This window comes from Lipophrys pholis (genome assembly GCF_963383615.2).
Source record: "Lipophrys pholis genome assembly, chromosome: 6".
NCBI classification, from domain to species: Eukaryota; Metazoa; Chordata; class Actinopteri; order Blenniiformes; family Blenniidae; genus Lipophrys; species Lipophrys pholis.
In genome coordinates this window covers 30,760,932-30,787,064 of record NC_137629.1, presented here as the reverse complement: position 1 = coordinate 30,787,064, position 26,133 = coordinate 30,760,932, and the positions used below count along the sequence as shown (strand labels likewise).

The window sequence follows — 26,133 nt, the reverse complement described above, 5'->3', positions numbered from 1 at the left end:
TGGGGCTAATGTAAAGACTCTCGGTGTAATTTAAAGAGACAGGGTCGTGTTTAAAGAGTCTGTGAGTGTGGGTGGAGGACTAAGTCTGGGTCTGATTTTAATTAGTCTGCATTTTTGAATAAATAGTCTTGCTAAGATGAAAATAGTCTGATTGTCTTAAAGAATCTGGGTCCTTATTTAAAAGTGTGGTAATGCGCCCTCTACTGGTAATGCAGAGTCTTGTTTGGATTTAGAGGGTCTGGTTTGTCTAAAGGTGAAAAGTTTTAGGTTTGAAGAGTTGTGATCTGGTTTAGATGGTCCGTGTGAGGTGAAAACAATTGTGGGATTGTCTTAAAGCATCTGGGTCATGTTTAAGAATCCAGGTCTGGTTTAAAGGGGTCATATTATACAAAATGTACATTTTAATGGTTTTCCAACAGTAATAATCGTCCCCATACCTGGAATGACGCCCGAGAAGTGAAGAAAGTCTGCCCTCTCTCTCCCTGGCTTGTTTCAGTTTTTAAAAAGTGTGTTGCTCCAACCAGCCAATCAGAAATCAAACCCTATATAGTGTCATCGGGGGTTTAGCCAATCCCATCCAAGGTAGGCCCCTCCCTTTGACTCCTCCCACAATTAGGCAGCTGTGCTCTGGCACATGGCACCACGAGAGGAAGTACTTCCTCCTCTTCCCAAGACGGGCATGTGTGGGCGGAGCCAGTCCAGCTCACACAGACACAGCAGATTCTGAATGCAGCTCCTATGATCCAATCTTACTTTATATAACTTTGAATACAAGGTTTTTGGACCAACGAGGCAGCTTTCAAGGTGATAAGCTTTATGCCATTTGTCAGAGTCCGCAGCTGTGGGATATGTTTCAATACTTTAGAACAGCATGTCAGTTTTTGTCGCTTTTGGCCACCTCAGCGCTCACGATACAACAACCTGCATGATCAACAGTGCTCAGGCAATCAAATGACGTAATCTAACCCACCTCCATGCTTGTACAACTGGTGGTAAGGAATATTTGAGTATGTTTGATGAAATATGCATTGTAAACAGTGTTTATGCATTGGCCTCGTCTTTATATATGAGACCCATAAGGACTCAATGTTTCATAAGTCCACTGAGCATCAACCTCAGATTACTTGGTGTGTGAAAAAATGTGATATAATAAAAAAAAAAAAAAGTGAAGTGAGACCAGATGTAACCCGTGAAAGTCGTTAAAATTTATGATGTGCTCCCTGAGTTGTAAAATTCTTTTTATGTTACGATAAAAAAAAAAAAGACGCTTCACAGACTGTCAGTACAAAAAAAAACCAAGAATAAGTGAAGAATTATATTATCTTGTGCAATGAGGGATGCAATAGGCAATAAAACTATAGGTGGTGTGGGTTACAACATTAAGTCATAATCAGTTAATAACATTTATTCCAAACATTTTCCAAATCAAACCACAATTGATTATATTCAATCGTTTTTTAAAATTATTTTTTTTTTTTATCATATGTCGGTTAAATTTAACTGTAGGAATAACGTTAACGTGAGTTCTGGGGCTCTGTGCCCTCGGCTACTTAACATTCAGACGATGTAAAAGTCTTGAATTAGTTTGGCAGGATACAAATTCTTTGTTTGGAGGAGCAAGTTGCTTGTTACGCTTCTGGTTCTTCAGTTTTGATGATCCTCATCACGTCTTCGCCATGTCGTCTCTCAGGTCTGCTGACGCTCATCAACCCTCTGGACTACGAGGTGTCCCACCACTACTTCCTGTCTGTGGAGGGCAGTCGTGGAAGGTCGTCCATCACCGACGTCACCACGGTGATGATCAATGTGACCGACGTCAACGACAACACGCCAACGTTCGGCCGTGGCGACTACAGCGCCCAGATCCCCGAAGACCTGACGCCCGGCAGCCTGGTGTTGAAGGTAATCCATCCATCCATCCATCCATCCATCCATCCATCCATCCATCCATCCATCCATCCATCCATCCATCCATCCATCCATCCATCCATCCAACCGTTCATTCATCCATCCATGTTTCATGTTGTGTTGTTTCTCACTGAACCTCTCATTCACATCTGTTTCCTCCAGCTCATCCAGCTGCAGACATGCACACTACTGAATTCAAGGTTACAGTAATTAGATTACTTTGTGATGAATACCTGAGTACAAGCACACCTTCATATATCACAGACAGAGAAACATAAGGAATCTGTTCAAGTTTAAATTAAATGTAGTTTCAAGGAGGAATTTTAATGAAGGACAAAGTGCTACGTTACCGTTCACACACATGCACGCACGCACGCACGCACGCACGCACGCACGCACGCACGCACGCACGCACGCACGCACGCACACACAGCCTGTCAGCAGAGATAAGTCAGCAGTGTTCCAGCCCAGCAGCCACATGATGAGTCTGTAATCTAACGGTTTCATATCTGACATTTTTCTCTGTAATCTACTTTGTTTCTGTGTTTCCATCCTGTGAACTGAGACATGTTGCTGGTGAATTGTCTTTAAATGAGATGAGCTGTGCTCCTGTCAGCACAGGAAATTAAACACAGCACTGCTGCTCTGGTGTCAATGCGATACTATTTCTAGTAGTTAGAATAAGAATACGATAATATAAAACAATAACTACTTAGAATAATTTATTTCAAAGGGGAATATGATGAAAAATTCAGTTACTAAAGGTTCTCCAGCAGTACTAATCGTCCCCATACCTGGACTGACGCCCCAGAAGTGAAGACAGTCTGTCCTTTCTGGCTTGTTTCAGTTTTTAAAAAGTGTGTTGCTCCAACCAGCCAATCCGAAATCAAACCCTATATAGTGTCATCAGGGGTTTTAGCCAATCACAATCAAGGTAGGCCCTCCCTTTGACTCCTCCCACAATTAGGCAGCTCTGCTCTGGCACATGGCACCACGAGAGGAAGTACTTCCTCCTTATCCCAAGATGGGCATGTGTGGGCGGAGCCAGTCCAGTTCACACAGACACAGCAGATTCTGAATGCAGCTCCTATGATAAAATATTCAAATGAAGGAAAAGCAAGAAAGTTTGAATCCAAGGTTTTCGGACTGATGAGATCAGTATTAAGGTGTATGAATTAGGTTCTGTAGGAAACTTTGACGTCAGACCACGGACTTCTTCAAAGTATCGGCTCCACGTTCTCTCTGAGTCATGTTTGATTCTCGACTCTTATTGTGACCTCTGGCCTGCTCCTCCAGGTAACAGCCACCGACCAGGACGGCCCCGTGAACAACTTGCTGCGGTACGCCATCGTGAGCGGAGACCTCCAACAGCAGTTCTCCATCCACCCTCGCAGCGGCGAGATCAGCGTCCGCACCGCTCTGGACCGAGAGGAGGTGAAGACTCCTGTTCGGAAGCTGGAAGAAAAACCTCGGAGCGAACCTGCGAGCCAAAGCTAAAATGTGAGCGTCTCTCCTCTGCAGATCCCTCATTACTCCCTGACGGTGCAGGCGGCTGACGAGGGCGATCCCCCTCTGTCCTCGGCGGTCCTCGTCACCATCACCGTCACCGACGTCAACGACAACCTGCCTGTCTTCTCTCAGGTCGCCCACAGTCTGCTGCTGCAGGTGAGTCCAGACTCCACCCCAGAACACACACGCACAGTGGTACAGTCCAGGGTATGTGTTGGAAGACGGTATGTGTTTACTCATTCTTCAGGCAGCATTGCGTGCGGGGCGGGCCATGACTCGGCAAATATTGCAAAATTGATCAATTATACCGGAATTATGTGTCAGTGAGCAAATACTATGGACATTTTTCATGAAATAGATTCGACTCACGTGCTGCTGTTTTCTTAAAAATGGCGTTTCTGGGCTGAAATAAAGTGTACTAATAATAATAATAATAATAATAATAAAAGACGAATATCATCATTTAGGAGATCTGATGTTTGGTTGCATTTCAACCCATTTAGTCCATTCAAATCTTGAGTTGTGTCTTATTATTAGTCTATTGTTTTATGTTTTGCATTTCTTTCCTCATTGTGTCACTTTGTGGTTATGTCATTTTAGTTTTCATTCAAAATGATTCCTATTTACTCATTCTGACCTCTGAAGGATTTAAAACATTTTCACTTCAGTGTGTTGAGATGCTCCCATTAAGAAACTTGTGAAACCTGTGAGCGGCTGCCCACACCGTGTTCAGAGTACGGAGATGTAAAGTGTCTGGAAACGGACATTATTCAACAGGAACACTGTTTCTCACTACAAAGGTCTTGAATATGAATTGTTGAGCCCCCGTCAGTCGAGGGACACGGTGTGCGAACATCTTGTGAGCACTCGGAGTGTTTCTGTGTCTCCCGGCACTTCAGTTTCTGTTTCTGGCTCCAGAAATCTGAATGTTTTTCACGCGACGTGCGCCGAAGTCACACAGAGGTGGTCTGCTGTACGTCGCCTGAGCGGCTCCTCAAATTAAAAACCACACAGTGTTTCATCCATGACGCACTGCAGCGGGCGGGCGCACGCACACACACACACACACACACACACACACACACACACACACACACACACACACACACACACACACACACACGCACGCACGGGTGTTGGCGCCGTGCAGCCTGTGTTGGAGGAACATCCTCTAAGAAAGCACCGCATCAACAAAAGGGCCCCCGAGGAGCCCGTAAGAAACCGCCCGCTCATCATAAATCAGCCGAGAGCGCTCCAGAGAGGACGCGCTGCGAGGAAATTAATATCAGAACCATTTTAGAGAGACTCAGCTGAGAATTTCTGGCAAGAGTGCAGAGCATGCACTAACAGGCGATATGAAACTAGAGAGAACTCATTCACTAAAACTCTTTTCCTAGAAAAGTTCCTTGTAATGTGCAAATAGCTGCGCTGTCTGTAGGAGACCAGCTACTGACTGGTTCACTCATTACGTTCAGCTGAAGTTGCCTCAGTTAGTGGGAGGAAGATGCTCCATAATCTGGATGATAGGTGATGTTACATGCGTTAGTTTGAAGAAGATGCTCTTTATGTTAGTGCTTCTTCAAATTCCAAAACTACTGAGGCAGCAACAAAACAGTTGAGAGAAGCTGTAAACATGCTCTAAACACACAGACAGCTTTTTAGAAAGAGGTGCCAACTGTTCCCAGCGTCTCTACGACGGTTTCCTCCTGTGATAAAAGAACATCTGTGTTCAGTTTCTGCACCTTGTTCTTCTCCCGCGTCAGTTTTCATGTCTCGGTTTGACTTACTGTCTCTCCGAACCACCTTTTTTTCAATGAGGAGAACATCTGCTCTGCAGACGAATCAGCTGCGGTGAATCAGAGTGTGATGAAGTGAGGCAGATGGATGGAGAGTTATTGTGTTTGCGAAGGAGAAGCTGTCATGAATCTCTCCGCTGAAGTGCCGATGGACTTTCAGAAATGACAGAAGTCTGTGATGGGAACATGTAAACATGGTGCCAACACCTCCCTGGGAATGTTCCCCTTTATTACGGGATCACGCTTGTGTCAGCAGGAGGTGAAGTAACTTTTTCGATTCAAAGTTTTGTGCCACACATCCGGGACCTGGCGTCAGGCAAAACAAGTTGAATGCAGCTGGGAAGAAGTCGATTGTACGACAGCAATGTGCCTTAAGTCTTCCAAACATGGTGTGATTTTCGTTGGCGATCAAAGATTGGCCGCCCAGCACACCACTGGGCACGTCGTATTTCCAATAGATATTTATATCGCAGTTGTTTACGCCAGGTAAAGGATGTAAAGCGTGTTGCTGTCTTAAAAAAACGATTTCTTCCCGTCTGCGATGGACCAGTTCATTAAGTTGCAGGCAGACCGCCACAGTAGATCCTGGTTCCGAGGAAATCAAGAGCAGGTTCGGACTCCATCTGCTCATTTTCTCACCAACACAGGCAGGATCCTCTGGTCAGCAGTGGTGCCCCACAGAGTTCTGTATCAGAGCCCCTCCACTTCTCTTTCTGTGTGGAGACTGGTGTGATCGTTCTCACTGAACCCCGGTAACTCCCAGCTCTCTCCCGCAGGAGGGCGAGTCCGTGGGCAGCGGCGTGCTGCAGCTGGTGGTGACGGACAGGGACACGCCCGCCAACGGCCCCCCTTTCTCCTTCTTCATCGTCAGCGGCAACGAGGACCGCCGTTTCCACGTGGACCAGGGAGGTCTGCTCTCTCTGTCTGCACCTCTCAGGAGGAAGGTCCGGCCGCAGCATCGGCTGAAGATACAGGTGGGAGCACCGCCACATCGTCTGCACCGCCACATCGTCTGCACCGCCACACACTGCAGCTGCCGGTTTTCTGCAGTTTTCACTGTATCTCATGTGTCTTTACTCAGGTGACGGACAGTGGACACCCTCCTCTCTCCTCCATCTGTGTGGTCAGCGTCAACGTCACCGAGCAGAGCCGGTACCCGCCCTCCGTAGTGCCCCTGGAAGTCTTCATCACCACCTCCGGGGGGCTGTTTTCCCACCGAGTGGTGGGCCGGCTGCACGCCTCGGACCAGGACCTGCACGACGTGCTGAGCTACCAGCTGCTGTCAGAGACTCCTGCAGGGAAGAAGTTCTCCATCGACCCGGTGGACGGGAGGATCTGGGCTAACGAGAACCTGCCGGGGGGCTTTTACTCGCTCAACGTCAGCGTGAGTGACGGCAAGTTCAGCGTGTGGACGGGGGTCAAGGTTCACGTGTGGGCGGCCGACCAGCGGGTGCTGGACTCGGGGCTGACGCTGCGGCTGGCCGGGGTGACAGCGGAGGAGTTCCTGGGCGATCACTGGAGGGGCCTGCAGCGCAACCTGGGCCAGGCTCTGGAGGTCCCCCGCCAGGAGCTGCACCTGGCCGGGCTGCAGCAGCACCCCGACACCTCGGTCCTGGACGCCCTGCTGGTGTGGAGACCTCCGAGTGGAGCCGTCCAATCACTGCCCGCCGGCAGAATCGCAGGTCAGCCGTGTTGCACGTCTCCGTGCTGCCCTTGTCTCTGATTGTTGGTCCATGAGAGCTGATGTCTGTGTCTTGTAGGGGTCATATCAGATTTGGAGGAGTCTCTGGGCCTCAGCGTCCTCAGGGTGAACCATAACGGTTGTCTGGGCAGTGGTTGCCCTCCACGCGGCTGCAGGAACGCCGTGCGGCTGTCGGGAGACCGTCTGAGTCGTTTCACCACAGCCAGAGCAGATTACATCACACCGCTGCACACCTGGGAGAGCGTCTGCCCCTGTAATGGTATGTGGACCTGTCACCGTGTGTGTGTTTTATCAGATTCCTCCTTCTTTAATGGAGTAAAATGAGGATGAATCGGTGTGTGAGCCGCCAGGGAGCTGTGGGAGTTTGACTCTGCTCTGATATATTCAACTTTATCTGCCTCTCAACTCACGTCAGCTGTTCTCTGACCTTGCTAAAGATATAAGGAGCGGAAAAGTGGATGTTAGTATCTCGGCTCCTGTGTTGTGTACATTTATTTAACTGCGGTAGCCCAGCCAGTAATGTGCCTGTATTATTTTGAGTTGGGTTTTTTTTTTGTAACACCCTCTTCTCTGCTCTTTTACACACTGCAGTTTGCACTGAGCTCTGGATACTCTCTATAGTATTTTCTATAGATATGGTATATTCTTCTTCTACTATCTGTAGATCAACTGTGAACCGTAGGGATTCATCATACCACTTTTTTATAGGACGAGTACGAGTACCAACCTCTCGCTCCTTGATGATATCGAGTACTGACAGGAGTACTGATAGGAGTACTGATAGGAGTACTGATAGGAGTACTGTTATGTCCAGCTGCTTTCTTCGGTCGTTCAGCCGATCGTGTCTTCGGTACGGCGCGGCTTTATTTGCATACTATACACTTAAGGGAGAAGCACACAGAGCACATAAAAATAAATACATAGAGATATAACTGCAGTTGTAACGGTACTTCATAAATGCCATTCTGCCTGATTCACCCTCCAAATGCAAACGATGTGCGCACACCTCCAACAGCCTTGAAGGCTCCAGTGTACGACTGCATCTACAGTACGCGTGGCGCAATGCGTACATGAACATGGACCACACAAACAGGATTGTTTTTTATAAACGGAATACTTCAATGTGAATGTTAGAGAGGATTAGAGCTGGCGATCAGGCTGTATTTACGTCTTTTCGTTGGTTTCAGTTTGGAGACGTGGGCTCGTCTTTCTTGTCAGCGCGATGAGGGACGTACCTTCCAGTTGTGAGTCTGTTGTGTTGTTTCAAAGATACTCAGACTGTAAATCTGCCACATTTCTTTCCTCGCCGTGAGCACATCAGGACCGAATCTGCTCTCGCTTTAGCATCTGCAGGACGTCTGAGCGTCTGTTTGGTCTGAGCCGCTGCTGTTATCATTCCTGCGAGGATTAATCCTGAGTCTGAGGACGTCTGTGTGGGACAGACTCTTCTCTGCCTGTTTGGAGGATTTTTATCCCCCCCCTCATCACAGAGACTCAAAGACAGCAGTTCTTTCTTTTATCACACTCATCCGTCTGATGTTCTGAGGTCCGCAGCCACAGAGTAATCCTTACGAACTGAAGTATCTATGAAAACAACAGAAGAGACGTACGGTTTGTTCTCAGATCTGCAGATTTCTCTCATCCTCGATTCAAATCTTCAAGATTGTCATTTCAAACATGCTTTTCTCTGCAGCATACTTCATCAAGCTGGGTCAAGACAGAGAGAACTACTAAATGTATTACCTCTGATCAGAGCTTTGACGTCACACAGTAAAATTGAATGAGAGCGTTTTTCTCACCGTAATAGGGAATCACCAACTAAAATACATTTTCAACTGGTTTCTAGTGATAAATGACGTAAAGATTACCAGTAAAATGTATTTGATCTCTTTCACTTAAACTTGGGGTGACAGAACGCAGTTCTCGTCGAAGTCTCGTGTACAAGTCTTAGACTGGAGAGTTCAAATATCTCACTTCAGAATATATTTTCACCGTGGTCAGAAAGCAATCAGATTACAAACTGAGCAGTTATAATACAGTCAAAACATAGTTTTGGATTAAATTTAAATCCCCCTGAACGCAGTCAGATTACAGAGTGAAAACATTCTGAAGTCAGATTACCATATGAATAGATTCTGAATGCCGTTTGAATACAGTTTACATACAGTACGAACACAACCAGAATACAGTTTAAATACACTCAGAATACAGTCTCCACACACACACACACACACACACACACACACACACACACACACACACACACACACACACACACACACACACACACACACACACACACACACACACACACACACACACACACGCAGACACACGGTTTACTTATTCATTTATTCCACTTTGTCCAGATCTTTATCTAAACTAACAAACAGATCCTCATCAGAGAAATGCTGACTTTGCTGTTTTTTTTCAATCTCTAGAATTTGCGGATTGGAAAATCAGCTCACAGCAGTGATTACAGTTACAGTTTATTAGCAGGTTTTTCACAAGGAATTATTCATTTCTCCCATGTACACACTCTCTGGATTATCAGGAAAACATTTATTTACAAGCCGAACCCGGGTCTGCAGCAGCGGGTTCCGCTGTTCAAAGCCTGATCTTACTCCCTGCTCTCTGTGTTTCAGAGTCGGCCATCAGGTTGGAGGCGTCCTCTTACCTCAGGTATCTTCACGGGATGGATGAGGACACTCAGAGCTTCAATCTCTCTCTGAGCTTCAGGACCTTCCGGCAGAACGGCCTCATCCTGTCCACCAACAGCAGCAAAGACTGGGGAGCATTGCAGGTACTCAAAAGTCCCAGCCGACCTCAAACGCATCATTTTTATTGACCGGGGTCAAAGATCAGAACGGGTCTCCTCACCGCCGGCTCACAGATTTTATCAGGCGACTGATAAAATCTGTGAGCAGCTAATTCTTCCAACGAAGGCGTGGAGATAACGCCGACAGCTCGACGGCCGACAGCTCGACGCCGGTCTCATACCGACGTCACGCCGAGAGAAATGTCAGTGTTTCGTCAGGTTTCTATCTGACTGCTGACGTGTGTTGACACACATTCAGACACATTCTGCTCCTCCTGCCACCATCCAGCTTTCCCTTTATGTTATGTCAGTAATTTCACTATCAAAATGCACATTTATAGAACAGAACTCATTTGAATTGTGACAATTTAGGTTGAAATATCACAAGTTGAAGAAAACCTCCAGAACACGGACATTTGTATGGACAGACGATCAAGTTGGATTGTTATTACAGTGACTGTCAAAATAAAACAACCAAGTCCAGGAGAATCTGGACATGGGACAGTCTTGACACTCTGGAGGAAAACATTGTCGTTCTTAATTGTCCATCTACAGTACCGGTGTTTCGGAAAAGTTGTGTTTTCCGCTTTTCCCACGGAGACGGAGTTGGAGAGTTTTCAAAAAGTTGTGTTTTCAGTGGCCCAGAGCACCGTTGTCGTGGAAACGGGCGCCAACGAAGGTTTTCTGTTTTCACCTGAAAACATTGTCCCGTAAACAAGGCCTGGATATAGTAAACTGAGCAGGAGCATTTTCAAAAAGTTCCACCTTGGAGAGACATTTTCAAAAAGTTGACCGTTGTCCCCCCACAAACTTGAAAAGGTTCTAAACAGGGCCTCCGCTGCTTCCCATCCCTGAATCTCTCATACAAACCTTCCGTTTCGCTCAATAAATTGTACATTTATCAGTTTTTTTAATGAAAATACAAATCAGACTGTCATTTTAGTTTGGAGGATTTCACATCGCGCTCCTCCGATCTCAGCTCCGACTCATTACAATTCCTCATCGACGCTTCGTTCACCCGATCTGCACGTGCGTCACACGCTGGCCTTTTCCCAGCGCGGCGCCGTCTGCGGGGTTTACATCCTGGTATTTGAGGGAGCTGCAGCCTCCTCTGTTCCACATTTCTGAAAGAGAATAATGAATTGTTGTGACATGAATAATTCCCTGAGCACGAGAGAGAGAGAGAGAGAGAGAGAGAGAGAGAGAGAGAGAGAGAGAGAGAGAGAGAGAGAGAGAGAGAGAGAAACCACATCTTGATATTGATGTGAGCGGCCCCCCTCGTGGCTCGCCTCGTTTGCGTGACATCCGAACGCTCTCGGGCTGAATATTCAATCAGAGGCGGCGGCGTTCGGTCTTTTCCCCTCGGGTTTCCCTCGCGTCCCCGCCGCGCTCATTGTGAGCCCGAGCTACTTCAGAAGGAATTTCTGAACGTGGTCATCTGAGAGGACTTTCTGATGACTGCGGAGAAACTTCCCGGAGATGTGAGCCGCCGTTTGTACGCCCCCCCCCCCACGTCCCCCCCGCGACACGCCAGTGGATTCCTTCAGCCGTCAAACCTCATCAGAGGAGCAGAGGAACTGCTGCACAAACGCTAATTCAGACCGTCCTGAGCTGACGGAGATCCAGGCCCTGCAGGTGGAGATCCGGGCTCCTGCAGGTGGAGATCCGGGCTCCTGCAGGTGGAGATCCAGGCTCCTGCAGGTGGAGATCCAGGCTCCTGCAGGTGGAGATCCAGGCTCTGCAGGTGGAGATCCAGGCTCCCGCAGGTGGAGATCCAGGCTCCCGCAGGTGGAGATCCAGGCTCTGCAGGTGGAGATCCAGGCTCCCGCAGGTGGAGATCCAGGCTCTGCAGGTGGAGATCCAGGCCCTGCAGGCGTAGATGTTGCCAACTGTCACACATTCACATCCACAGTTCATCAGTCAGAAGCTCAACATGTTTTAAGCTGTTTGAGGCTTTTTCCTGCATCTTTTCAAAACTTTTCCACGCTGTGTTTTTCAAAGTTTTGAGACGTTTCATTTTTATTTTTTTTTAGACGTTTTATTTTCCTCTCTGTTTCCGGCTCTTTCGGTTTGCTGCTGCTTCTAAACGCTTCTCCGGCCTCGCAGCCTCTCCGTGTAGCCGCGCTCTGATTGATGGAGGTGGAGTTGCGGCGCAGCGTTGGTCTCGGAGGAGTTGAACTCTGCTCGCGCTGCAGCGGCTCTGCTGATGGTGTGAAATCTTCAGAGCGCGTTTCATCTCTTCAAATATCCGACATTCATCACGCAGAAGTCGCGCAGATTGCAGAAACACAAGCCGCACCGCAGATTTCTGCTTCCGCCAGCACAGGTTGTTTTTTTCTTTTTTCTTTTATTTTAATAAACAGAAGTCCATCCGAGGAGCAGCCTGTTGTCGGCGTTTACACACCAGCTCATCTTAAAGGTGCTGCTCTACGCAGCGACAGAAAGATCTGTCGGGGGAGGGAGAAGAACTATGACGCACACCACTGAAGTCCCAACAAAGAGAAGCTGACGGCCGAGCAGCGATTAAAGAAACGCAAACACGTTTCCATCAATAATTCATGGAGGAGTCCGGCGCTCCGGAGTTTGTTTATCTCGCTTTTTAACAAACGAGGGAAGAAAACATGAGGAGGGCAAAGTTGGCGTCTCGTGAGAACGCTGAGCCAGCACAAAACAATGAGCGGGTCAGCAACACGGAGACCTGGCAACTGCAGCAACTGCAGCAACTGCAGCAACAGCAGCAACGCTGAGGAGAAACTCTGAGAGGCTGAGTGACAACGGCAAGACTGTGGCAACAGCAACTCCTGCAAAAGAGCAACTTGAGCAACAGCAGCACAAACTCTGCAAGGCTCAGCAACGTCGCAGGCAACACAGCAACAGCGTGACACGGCAACACTACAAATTTAGCAACACGGCAACATCGACAACAGTGCAAATTCAGCAAAAGGGCAACAACTCAGCACAGCAACAAAGAGCAATGAAGCGTTCAGTAAAATGACATCAGCAACATGGCGACAACTTAACATGGCAACAAAAGCAACATGGCAAAACTGTAACAGCAGCAACATGGAAAGTTCTGTAAAATGGCAACAGCAGCAACATGTCAACAACTTAACATGCCAACAGCAGCAACATGGCAAAACTGTAACAGCAGCAACATGGCATCAACCACAATGCAAATTCCGCAACACGGCAACAACTCAACCCGGCTATAACAGCAACAATTCAACAACTCAACGTAGCAACAACTCAATTCAGCAAATAATAGCAAGAAAGCAAATTCAGCAACATGATGAAAACAGCAACCTGGCAACATCAACAACACTGCCCATTCAGCAACATGGTCACAACTCAACGGGGCAACAAGAGCAACGCAGCAACATCAACAACGTAGTGAAATTGAGTTTGATGACCTTTGTGTTCTGTATTTCTGTCTTGAGAAGCTTTTTGTTTCTGAGCTCCTGATTGGTCGGTTTGATCCTGACTGGGCGTGTCTTCCTTCCTCAGCTGACCAATGGCGTGCTGAGTTTCTCCTTCGCCTGTGGGGGTGGACCCCCCGGCTCCCTGCTCCTCCCCTCCGCCCGCCTGTCTGACGGCCGCTGGCACCGCCTGCTGGTGGAGGTCAGCGCCTCCTCCCTCAGACTGACAGCCGACCGCCTGCCTGCCGCCTCCTCCGCCCTCGCCCTGCCCTGCCGCATGCTGCGCTCCCATGGCGCTCTGCTCTTCGCCCCCCCTGACTCCGCCCACAAGTTCACCGGCTGTCTGGAGCACCTGGAACTCAACGGGCAGCCAATCACGGTGGGAGACAGCTCAGAGTGGGCGGGGCCAGGGAGCAGGAGGGTGTTCGGGGTGTACCAGTGCTGCAGAGGGGGAGGAGCCTGTGACAGCGCCCCCTGTCTGAACGGAGGGATCTGCACGGAGGACGAAACCGGAGGTGAGCCAATTGAAAAACGTTATTTATTCCTTTTGTAAGCATTTTCTAAAACAAACAGTGAAGAATTACATTTCTATGAAATTAGAAACTAACTACAAGTTCATTGTAAATATTAAAAAAAATAATGAGGGAGCGAGTTTTCAGGATTTAGAGATTCAGCTTTGCAATTAAAGTTAGATATTTTAGATTTGAATTGAAATGTTGAGATTGAATTCAAAATATTGAATTCAAAATGAAAAGCTACTGAAAAATATTTAATTTAATTTAATTTAATTTAATTTAATTTAATTTAATTTAATTTAATTTAATTTGGGAATTGAAGTGGGGGACTTGTTGAGTGTCATGAATGAAGTTAAGAATAATTGAGCATTTTTGGTATAAAGTTAAAACGTACTTTGTGTAACAGAAACATTGAAAAGGAGACTAATGCACGGACACACAGTTTTCCACCACGTCATCCAGTTTCCGGAGCCAATCCTGGCCGTCAATAGGTGAAGATTATACTGTGACCTTCTGAGTTCAGACGCTGTCCTCTTGACCTCTTACTGGCCTCCGTTCATTTCTTTCTCAACCATATAAAACATGACGGGGACGTGAGAAGGCATGAGCCCCTGCGGCCGCTATTCTCTGAATGCGACTCCCGCTCCTTTATTGCGACGTCCCCATGCTGACGAGCTTTCAGGTTATCAGTGATGTGATGGACGCACACGACTGAGCGACGCTCCTGTTTCAGCTCCGTGTGACAGTTTGACTCGTTTTCAACAGGCGATAAGCACGACTGCATGCACACCGATAACCGTGTGTGTGTGTGTGTGTGTGTGTGTGTGTGTAACAGGTCATCGCACCGTTTCCACCGCTGTCATTCATCATGTCGTCCAAACTATTTTTCACTCATGTTACACATGGAAAACTACGACACACCCTTTTTATTTTCCCCCAGATCGGATTATTTCCCCGAGACTGCACGACGGGATGCAGAGTAAACAGAAAGTACACATGCAAAAGTAGAGAAAACTGTAAAGTGTGTGAAGTCACCGCCACTCTAACAGAAACATTCATCACAATACACACTCATTATGAAGACAGAAAGACTCCAAACGTTCATCCACCGTTCAGGCTCCTGTGCCGTTTCCATATTCTACTCTGCTGACCAAACATGGAAATTTCGAACTTAAAATTTCCCCAAATTGCCTTTGTAGGACCATGTTAACTACAACTTATTACTGTCACCGTAGCAACCAGAAGATAGTATTTCATAACGTTTTCATAACATCTTTGGAGCCAATCAGAACCTTGTCTGATTGGCTGAAGCCATATACTGTACATTATCTGTAGACATCTTTATATGTGTAGAAGTCACCACGTCACCTTGAGATACAGTATGTCCACCAGTTTTAGGTTTTCTTTGACGTGTGTGAAAATAATATAATAAATATGATAGAATATAATATAATATTATATGATGTGATGTGATGTGATATAATTTCAATAAAAAATAAATAAAATAATCCAGGTCGACGTGTGAAAATAAAATAAAATTAAATTAAATTAAATTAAATAAAATTAAATTAAATTAAATTAAATTAAATTAAATTAAATTTTATTTAATTTTATTTAATTTTATTTAATTTTATTACATTTTTAAAAAAATTATTTCAATAAAAAAAAATTTTCAATAAAAAAATTTGAAGAAAAAAAAAGCTCCATGGAGACATGTGTGAATATAACTTTAGCAACCTCATAGCAGACAAAGTCTCGGCCTGATCCTGTGAACTCTGGCGACGTCTCAGGAGGCCTCGGACCTCAGGTTGGGAACCACCGACAATGAACAAACAGAAGGTTGTGATTTCTTTCTGTGTCAGTGGCGCTCTGACGATATCAGCTGGATACGAAGGCGCTCCTCGCCCTGTGGCAGCCTGATAGATCCAGGCCGTTACTCTCTGTGGGATCAGGTATCAGCAGCGTTGTGTCCCTGAGCAGCAGAGGCTGCCGGGTCGCCCTCCGTGTTGACCCTCGCTGATTGTCTCCCGCCTGTTAATAGAGACCGGTTCTGATCTCGGGGTGCATTTGTTTTCCTGTGCAGCGCCGCTCTGCAGCTGTGAGGGACTCTACCATGGCGCCCACTGTGAACACGCCAACAACCCCTGTGCCTCCCAGCCCTGCCCCAACCACAGAGTGTGTGTCCCCAAAGCTCAGGGGTACCTGTGCAACTGCACCGAGGACCAGGCCGACGCAAGGTACACACACACACACACACACACACACACACACACACACACACACACACACACACACACACACACACACACACACACACACACACACACACACACACACACACACACACACACACACACACACACACACACAGCACACTGACGGCCTCCAAACTAACATTCCATTTGACTCCCCCCGGGCTGATTAACAGCCTCCCGTCTCTTCCAGGTCCGCACTGAGAAATGAGCGAGTGGTAATCACGCGAGTTAGCAGACTGACTTGTAAAACACACCGGCATGTTGTAATCAGCACCGTGGACAGCTCCGCCTCGCGCCGCAGTTATAAACTCTCCCATCCACACACTGTAGAAAATAAATGAGTGTGTGTGGGGGGGAGGCTCCTGGTGTGTGTTAATGAAGGACTTCCTTTCTCTGCGGTGAGGGTCTGAAATGCTGGAGGAGGAGCGTGTGTGTGTGTGTGTGTGTGTGTGTGTGTGTGTGTGTGTGTGTGTGTGTGTGTAGAGGCCGGCATCGGGCCGCTCAGTGTGGAGCTAAATGAGAGGTTTTTATCAGTGTGAGCGCCGTGCCAGGAAGTCCTCTGGGCCGCGTTTGAAAGACGGACGATCGGCGTGAAGCTTTTAGTGTCATCAGCCAAATGTAACCATCAGTCCCAGCCCACACACACACAAACACACACAATACATTAGAATTTGAATAGGATTTCAGATTTGACCCCAGGGGCCAATTAGCCAGGCAGCGAGAGTAAAAGATTTAGGAGAAAAACTGTCTCATCCAGTGTTAGACAAAACGTTTTGTTGATGTCAAACGTTGCGATGTACAAGATATGCTCCGATAAAATAAAACAGTCACACACTGTGATACTTTTCAACGTGATCATACAGTATTTTGAACTGCAGTACAATATATTACTGTGTATTACAATAGAACACAATATGATCGGTCATCAGGAGGTGATATTCTGCATTAAAGTGCTTCTGAATACAGTGAGAACTAGAACGTGCACGAAGCACATACCTTCACCAAGGCCACATGGAACCGAGTACTAGCACGTTAGCCGTTAGCTCATATCAATGCTAACTAGCCTGTCAGATAGCACCATCACAGTGCGAAACACTGAGCGGGGGCACCACTCCCCCACTACCCGAGTCAATGCGCTCACGCCGTTGTTTCTGGATACTTTCTGAACTGAGATACTCGCTGCGAGCGCCAGAGCGGCGTTAGCAGTGTGCTAGCAGGCGGCTAACTGTAGCTTCCTTGCTGCCACCCTGGCAGGGCTCCAGAGTGTCCACAAAGCTGTAAATATCTTGCCTCCCCAGGAGCTGTTCCATACCAAAATCTAATCCATTGGTCCTTGGATGATGATAAATCATCCCTGGAGATTTCATGCAATTTGGGTCAGTAGTTTTTGCGAAAAGTTGGTAAAATACATGCACACAAACCAATAAATACACGCAGACAAAAACAGAACCTTCGCCCCAAACGGTCATTGGCGAAGGTAATAAAGGATCTATTTCGTAAAATAGGTCATTATTCCATACTAGTGTCGTAGTTTGTTTGTTTCTGAGTGAACCTGCTGTGCGCTACATCTGGAGCCTGTTCATTTTGCCGTATTCGTGCTGACGGCATCATAATAAGACCAGAAATGCAGAATCCCACACGTCTGCTGTTTAATGCACGTCAACGGCTGTGGCCATTGGAGCATTAGCAGATTAGCATTAGTATTCATGTTGGGACCGAGCCGAGGCCCGGAGCAGCAGAACTCCAACAACAAACCAAGCGAAGCGGGAACAAACGAGGATTTACACACAAACAGCTGTGACGTGTTTGACTGACTGAAGCCTCCCGCTTTCAGCTGCCACAATGAGATCGAGCTGTGCTCCCCCAGCGTGTGTCCCGGGAACTTCGACTGTCGAGTCGCCGACGGCTACATCCACTGCGACCCGCTGCCTCAGGTCAGTCATTCCTGTAATCTGATTACAGCAGCTTCACATGTCCACAGGAAGTGAAAACTGTCATCATTCAGCGCATTAAACAGAGGTTAAAAAAAAAAAAAAAAAAGCAAACAAATTTTTTATAAAATTGTAGATAGTTTTTATTTTTTTATTTTATTTTATTTTATTTTATTTTATTTTATTTTATTTTATTTTATTTTATTTTATTTTATTTTATTTTAATTTTTTTTTAATTTTATTTACGAGCATGTATAAAATATTTTAAAAAGTCCACAAGAAAAAAAACCAAAAAAAAAATTTGATTACAGATAGTAGCGACTCTTTTTGTTCAATTTTTTTATTTATTTACAAACATGTGCAAAAAGTAAAAATAAATGAGAGAAACAAACAAAAAACACTATTTTAATATATAAAATATAATATAGTTACTTGTATGTATGTATGTATGTATGTATGTATGTATGTATGTATGTATGTATGTAACAAGACAAAAAACAATAAATTAAAAAAAGAAAAAAAAGACAATCATCCAATGTTACAATATGTTTGAAAAGTGGGTAAGAAGAAGTATAACTTTTTTAATCCTCCCTTTTACATCTTTACCGTTACAAATCTCACAAAAGATAAATTTTTCTAAATTTACGTCAATGTTGCTCTATCCCACACCCAAATAACAAACACTTTTCTAGTAACTGAAATAAAAAAATAAATCTGCAGTTATTTGGAAATGAGCTGCAAAGATCTGTATCGAGGGTGTGATTTGTTAAGAAACCAGTGGGAGGCGCTGTCCTTTCTCAGCCTTTCTCTCTAATTACAAAATACCTGAAGGGAGTAAAAGTAGCCTAAAGATATACAATAAAACTTAAAGTGTAAGAAGTTGCAGTCTTTGTTCTTTTAGATAAAAGCTAATAAAGGTTGTACGAATCCAGATGTGTAATAATTCCTTCAGATTTTAATGCGATGAACCGAATCAATTAACCAAACTTAGTTCTGTGGAATTCAATTTATTAACTCACAAGAAGAAGAAGAAGAAGCTGCGATGAAGCAGCTGTGCTCGCGACTTCATTTTTGATCAAGTAATCAGATTACTCCCCACATACAGTGGCGTTGCAGCTGCTTTCTCTCACGTTCTCTCCTGCGGCAGGTGTCCGGGACGTTCGGCCAGTGGGAGCTGCTGCAGATCGGCGCCGGCGTCCTCGGGTTGCTCTTCCTCGTCGGCATCTTTGTTTGCGTCAGGAAACGATACGTTCAGCAGAAGAAGAAGAAACCCGCCTGCGTGCAGGACTCCAACGGGTACGACCCTCCAAAACGGCTCCTTTACTCAGATTACACCTTTTTTTTTTTTTTTTTTTTTAAATCTCTCGTGAAACGTGCGTCACATGTCAACACGTAGTCGTACGTCACACACATTATTTCTAATTGTGTCAGTTTGCACGAGTTCCATTTCTCCACTCTGTAATCTGCCTCTTTTATCCTGCTGAACTCAGCCACCTTAACAAAGTGACTCACGCCGTATTGATTGAATGGAGTGTTGAAGATGAGGTTTAGGATGTGACGACCTTTATGTTCTTCTCAGCTCCCGCAACTGAGCCCATGAGCTTCTAAAAGGCTCTCATTGAAATCTTTGGAAAGAGAAAGATTAAAGGATATTTCCAAGACTTTGAAGTCAGTGTGAACAAGCAACTATTATATCCATATCCATTTATATGTGTTAAAGTCTGTTAAAACCAGGAAATCTGCATTTCGGCCTTAAAAATCCTATAAATTGTAAAATATTTTGTCAAAAACTTCCCACACAGTATCTGGCAACACAAGAAGCTTTGGGTGCTTTCATGTTCTCATGTTGAGAAAAGCTCTTTTTCATTGTTACGCTCCCAAATTGGGAAGTGGGAAACTGCCAACTCGTTGCTTTCCCGAGTAAAATCTTGGGCCTGTGAGTAATCGGATTACTCCCGACACTCCCCGTCTCGCAGGTATTTCCCTCCCGGCCTGACGAAGAGCATGAAGGACGGCTCTCTGGAGGGAAACCCCATCGAGATGAGTTCTCTGGTGGGCATCAACGACCTGGACGTCGCCCCCTGCAGGTCGCCCCGGAGCTACGCCGGCTCCTCGGGGGGCCGCAGCCCCAAGACTCAGAGGCCCGTGGTGTGCAGCGTGGCCCCCAACCTCCCCGCCAGGCCGCCGTCCAGCTCCGACAACGACTCCATCAGGAAGGGCCACTGGGACAGGGAGTACGAAGGTGAGTGGAGCTGCGGTTCGATTCCCATGGAAAACCTCCAGGAATCAGGTTTCAAAATAAGAGCGGCTGTTGCTTCCCACTGTCCCACACAGGCTTTACCTTCACGCTGTTTCTGTCTCCTGCACACAAACGCTGCGAAACGCCGCCTTCACACACTCCTTTACCCTTTAATCTGCCCCAACCGTCGTCTCACTGCAACGACACTCTGTCCGCAGGAATGAACCGTTTGTTCTTCACTTCCTGGTTAATAGTGGAAAAAATATCAGGAAGTACAATGTGACCCTGAGGAGAGTGTGTTGGGTGTGTTCCTTCACTGGACCGCAGTTCTACAACATTTATGACCAAAACAGACGTTTTTATATTTCTTCCACCAAATAAAGTTTGTCTGGAGCAAAACATGTTAAATATATGGAATAAAGAAAAAAAAAAGAATTTTTTTTTTTAAAAGTGTCATAGCTACAATTTAGATATAAATATACATTTTTACATGTTTTTACTCATTTTTTCATGGATTTTCCCACTTAAATGTTTTATGGCTCTTGGCTCTTTTAGGTATTTAGACATTTTTAGCTGCTGTGTTTCCTAATGGTTAAAACCGTTTTAATTATATGTGCATTTTTTTTCTTTTTTGTTTTCTTCCTTTTATCATTTTTTTTGTATTTCTTAATTTTTTTTACATTTTTTCAGAATTTTTTTCTTTTTTCCAGATTTTAAATTTTTTTTCTTTTCTTTTCTTTTCTTTCTTTTTCTTTTTCTTTTTCTGTTTCCTTTTTTCTTGTTTGTTAAAACATTTTCTTTCCCCCCTTTTTTTTCTTTTCTTAAAAAAAACCCAACCTGTACTGGCGATTTTAATCGTTGAGTTTGACCTGTTGTTCTCGTGTTATTTGATTTATGGCACTTATAGGTGTTTTACCTCATTCAGCTGTTTTCAGCGTGGAGAATAGACCACGTCTGAATCAGTGTGTTGCAAATGAAATTAAAATTAAATGTTTATTCTGAAAGCTGGAGCCACTGGAGAGGAGCTGAGGAGCCACATGTGGCTCCAGAGCTGCAGGTTTCTGACTCCTTCAAGTGAAACTGTTGTTGTTGTTGTTGTGTTTCCAGTCTACCCAGCTGATCCGGACTACTATGGCCGTCCCAGCGTGCGGGAGTTCCCCCAGTTCGACATCGTGGAGGACGCCTACTCCACCGCCACCGTGGACTCCAGGAGGAACTCTCGCTTCGGCGGCTTCCCGTTCCCGCTGGACCGCTGCGACCGCCGCGCCCCGCTGCCGCCGTGCTACAGCAACCAGAACCTGGACGACTTCCTGGGTCCCGACGGGCTGCCCCTGCCCAGCTCGCAGTGCCCCAACGAGTACACGGCCATCAGCTACTACCCCAGCCAGCACGCCCGCAGCCTGGACAACGTGTCGGCCGGCTACAAGCGGCTCAGCATGCGCCTCAGCGTCGCCATGCCGTCTTACGGCGAGCACGGCGAGCCGCGCCCGCCGTCGTCCAGCAACGTGGCCCAGCCGCAGACTCGCCCCGCGGGGCCGAACCCTCGCAGCTACGACGGCTGCAGCATGGTGGAGAGCGACTACGGCAGCTGCGAGGAGGTCATGTTCTAACTCGCTGCGGCGACGCTTCAGAGTGACCCGAACGGACCAATCAGACGCCATCTGACACCCAACTGGTGTAAAGATGGATTCACCTGAAAGTATTAAAGTGAAGGGGAGAATTCAGCACTGTGCGGAGTTTCTTGAAGGACACGTCGGTACGTGGACGGCCGGAGACGGCATCAGACACCGTCTGAGACACTTTGTATTCATGTTGAAACACACACACACACACACACACACACACACACACACACACACACACACACACACACACACACACACACACACACACACACACACACGCAGACTTTCAGGCCTCATCAGGACACGTCAGTGATGAAACTCGGAGAAAGAGGTGCGACGAGGACGGCCTGCCGCGCGTCGCTCCGAGGAGACGATGTTTGATTCAATCGGCAGCGACGTGCATCAGATTTCCTGCAGTTGAACATGAACCTGAACACATCACGTCCTCCTGCTTCGTCCTGGTTTAGTGTGTCGGTCTGTGTGGTCACAGTGCGTGATGAAGATCTCCTCCTCCTCCTCCTCCTCCAGGGAGGGAAGGGAACCAGTGTTCGACTCAGTTTAAGACTTTTCACCGAGCTTCACTTCCTGTTTCAGTCCGATTTCACTCCACTTGTTTTGCACTTGATTCTTTTCCCTTGTTAACATTTCAAAACGAAATTCTCGACGACTTTTTGCACTAGTTTCAGACTCGTTTCATGACTTCACACCCACTTTTGATTTGGAATTTTAAGATCAGTTTAGACCGACTTTGACCAGTTTGTTAACGACTTTTAATTCGTCCACAGCCCGTTGATATTTATCTGAACCAGTCTGGATTAAACCAACTGCGATCTTCCATTAGAATAACAGGAAAAACAAACCATCAACTGTTGTGTGCCTTTTTTCTTTTTCTGTGAGGCCTTGTTTACAGTGTTTTCAAGTGAAAACGCAAAGCTGTCATAGCGTTTTTGTGGCCCTGTGTGTGGATTCATTACAAAAACCCCTAACAGCACCCACTGGTGGCCCAACATGAATACTACATCATGTTTTCATCATCGTTTTCAAAATGTCGCCTTGTAAACGTGAAGGTTCTCTGAAACAAACGCGCTTCGATCAAAAGGCCTAAAGCAGAATCTGACTGAACCAGGAGCTGCTGAACTGAGTGAATTAAAGAAACACAAACAAAATCAGGTTTCAGCTCCTCATATGATGTGAAATTTAAAAGTTTGGGTGTTGCAGCTTCATGATTATTTAATGTGACGATTTTTTTTTCTCTTTTTTTTTTTACTAAATGTGCTTCACGTTTTCTGCAGTGAAGCTCTGCGCTTCACCGTTTCTCTCCAGAAAATTCTCTTTAAAAAGAAAAAAAAAAATCTGTCACCGTCCGAGAGCTCAGCTCTTATTCTTCCTCCTGTAAATGATCCCGTGATTTAATTCATGAAGGTTATAAACCTGAAGATGATTTCTAATTGAAACTGAGTGCCACAGTTTTAACTCTTCATTAGCCAATAAATTGCGATAAATTCAACACAAAGATAGAATTTTATAATTTTACAAAAGTTGTATAATAAAATTCTAATTATTTAAAGAATGTGGTTATGATTTTGTAAAATATTAAGGTTTCAGAATTTCAGTCAGTTAAATTCAATCATGACAGTGTTACAATTTGTTAAAATCCCCAAATTCTGAATTTGTACATAAATAAATACAATTTTTGAGGTATTCAGATTTAGTTCAAACTGCAGATTTGAATGAAACTGAGCGACGAGTTAAAGTTGGGATTCAGTTTGTTGTTTGTTGAACGTGGCGTTTGTGTCCCTGCAGCGGACGAGCTGCTCGCTGTGTTGTGTTGTGTTGTGTAGTGCATAACGGCCGCGTACATCCCGAATGTGTTTGCGTTGATAAAGTTTATTTTTGTACCGTGTGGCTCCTTGTTGTGTCTCGCGAGAGACGCGACGACCGTGTTTCCTCTGAGAAGGTGAATAAAGGTCGGATCTGATGGGTGCGGCTCCTTCTTTGCTCGGCTGCGGGAGATTGAAAACTCCCCCGCAGGAGGCCCGGATCACCGGAACCATCCGAGCGTGCTCAGACTGACACCGTCAGGCTGATTCGCGGGAATCCCAGCAGCAACTGTGAGGAACAGATTACTGGAGACGCTCTGAGTGTCATTTGAAGATTTAGACAGGATCATCATTTGGTTATTTTCCCTCACAGACTCCTGGGATTAGACTCTAATAGTGACATTAAAGCCCCGTCGCTCACCGAGACAGATAGAATATTAAAGTTTCATCTCTGGACGCAAGTATCAGCTTTAGATTTCTCCAAACTTTTCTTTTTTCTTTTTCAAGCCAGTGCTCAAAATGTGATAGTTTGGACAGTGGGGTGATTATTATGGAAAAACAAACCAGACGCGTCTCATTTAGTCTTAAACACAATGAGAGAAATCTTTCATAATGACATGATATTCAGCGGCTTGGAAAAGTATTCAGACCCCCGGAGTCAACGCTCCTCAGAGACACATTTATCAAGTTATTTATGGTCTGTCTCCACCAGCCCTCGTCTGAAGCTCAGTCCGACTGGAGCAGCAACGTTCACGCCAGAGATTTTAAATAGCTGAGCTCCCTCCTGTTTAGTGAGACCAGACATCCTGGTTTAGGGAACAGCAGGAAATGACGACGCCTCTTGGATCAGGAGCGAAACGTCTCCTGAGACATTCTGTGACAAACTCCGGCTGAACGGATTCAACTTGACATGAGATTTTCCCAGATAAAAAACTTTTTTTTTCTGTTTATCTTTATAAGTAGTTTTAGGATTTACATTTTCATGGTGCCAGAGATGAGAAACAAAAATGTTTGTATGATGTGATTGAGTCAAACAGTATTGATGTATTTGTCCTTTACAGGAGTGAGAAGACTGACCCTCTTATTTAATTGTATAAAAAGAGTCATGATGAGGTTCCTTTAATTCAGGCTGTTATGGATGTCTCTAGTTCACTGGACATTCAACCTGATCTTATTTTGTCGCATTAAGAAAAGGCTTTTGAAATGTTTTCGATTCCAGAGCTACGATCCTGGTTCTGCAACCGGGACATTTAGAGCGTTATTAAAATCGTTAGATACAAACTGGGCTATTCCAGGTCTGCTATACACCGTCTCTGTGTCGCCTTGTAAAATACAATCCTACTTTGAAAGTCTAGATTTAGATTCCTGCAGGATTTCGTGCAATTCGGGTTAAAATTTATTGTAAAAAGTTGGTAAAATACGTACATACATATAAAACCAATAAATAAATACACGCAGAGTAAAACAGAACCTTCCCCACAACCTTCGTTGGCGAAAATAAAAATGAGCAACAAACTACAACATTATTTTATGAGCCAGTTGGCTTTAGATTTTCTAATTAAAAGTGAAATTTGAGAGATTCAAACAGGAATCAGGGCTCAGCGGGGTTAACTAGCTGTTAATGAGATTTACATAATCGTATTTATGGTTGGTGTTGGTGTTTGTCTACATCATTAACACTAATCAACAGGAACTATTTGTGAATTGTAAATATTGTTCTTAATGTAAATAAACTATCTTTGTGGTGATTGAACTGGGTGTATATTTACAGAAAACATGTCTGCCCTCCACAACCAGCAGATCGACACCCTCTCTAAGGTTCGCCAGCGTCTTCCCGCTCGCTCAGCTTCCACATCGTAATTAACAGCGAACAAACAAACAAACAAACAGACAAACAGAGCGCGGCTCTCATTACAGAGGCGACATGTGTGTCATCACAGTTACTGAAATCAGCTACAACATGCTGAGTCATTCATGTCTGAGACGCCGGAGCGCCCCTCGGGTGACGTGTGAAAGAAAGGCAGACTGATGCCAGAAAAGCTGGGACGCTGTGTCACGTAAATATAACCGGAGCGCTCGGATGTGATAAAAGATATTCTTGCGATCCTCAATCTGCTCTGATTTTCCTCTCATATTGAAAAACCTCTTTTGAGATGCGTGTTTAGTGGATAGTAAAGATAGAAGGTTTTACTCTCAGTCAGAAGACAACAAACTCAGAGATTAAGGCCCCGTTTGCACGACGACACATCAACAACGATGTAGTTAGTATGCCGGGCCACGGGGGGGGCGCTGTTGCTTGTTTTGGTAAACCACACAGACGCGTGCAGAGAACAAAACGCTGTAAACGAGAACAAAATGGTGAGTACTTGACATTCATGTGGACAAACAACGAATCGGCTGAGTCTCAATTATAAAACCACAGAAACTAGAACACTGACTGCGAGTCGTGTCACTATGGAGGCGGCCATGTTTGTTTACTGGAGCATGAGCAGAAGGAACTTTTTTATCTCGGGGGGGCGGGGTTTGCAGGTACTCTTGTCGTTCACAGCTGTTCCACAGATAGCAGGAGCGGAACAGAGTTGGTTATTAGAGGAACTTG

General features: G+C 45.6%; 1 protein-coding gene across 1 annotated transcript in view; it reads left to right on the top strand.

Moving 5' to 3' along the window:
- Positions 1-25,279, top strand: part of fat2 (FAT atypical cadherin 2) — a gene marked incomplete at its 5' end in the record, with an annotated part of 60,267 nt that extends 34,988 nt beyond the window's left edge. The window contains 13 exons of the mRNA XM_080465961.1: positions 1,691-1,902; positions 3,205-3,342; positions 3,430-3,573; positions 5,990-6,187; positions 6,295-6,895; positions 6,974-7,174; positions 9,561-9,718; positions 13,238-13,664; positions 15,748-15,901; positions 17,754-17,853; positions 18,998-19,146; positions 19,827-20,092; positions 21,197-25,279. Coding sequence (XP_080322087.1) covers positions 1,691-1,902; positions 3,205-3,342; positions 3,430-3,573; positions 5,990-6,187; positions 6,295-6,895; positions 6,974-7,174; positions 9,561-9,718; positions 13,238-13,664; positions 15,748-15,901; positions 17,754-17,853; positions 18,998-19,146; positions 19,827-20,092; positions 21,197-21,699 — 3,251 coding nt within the window. The 3' untranslated portion in view covers positions 21,700-25,279. The remainder of the gene's footprint in view (positions 1-1,690; positions 1,903-3,204; positions 3,343-3,429; positions 3,574-5,989; positions 6,188-6,294; positions 6,896-6,973; positions 7,175-9,560; positions 9,719-13,237; positions 13,665-15,747; positions 15,902-17,753; positions 17,854-18,997; positions 19,147-19,826; positions 20,093-21,196) is intronic.
- Between the last annotated feature and the right edge of the window lie 854 nt (positions 25,280-26,133).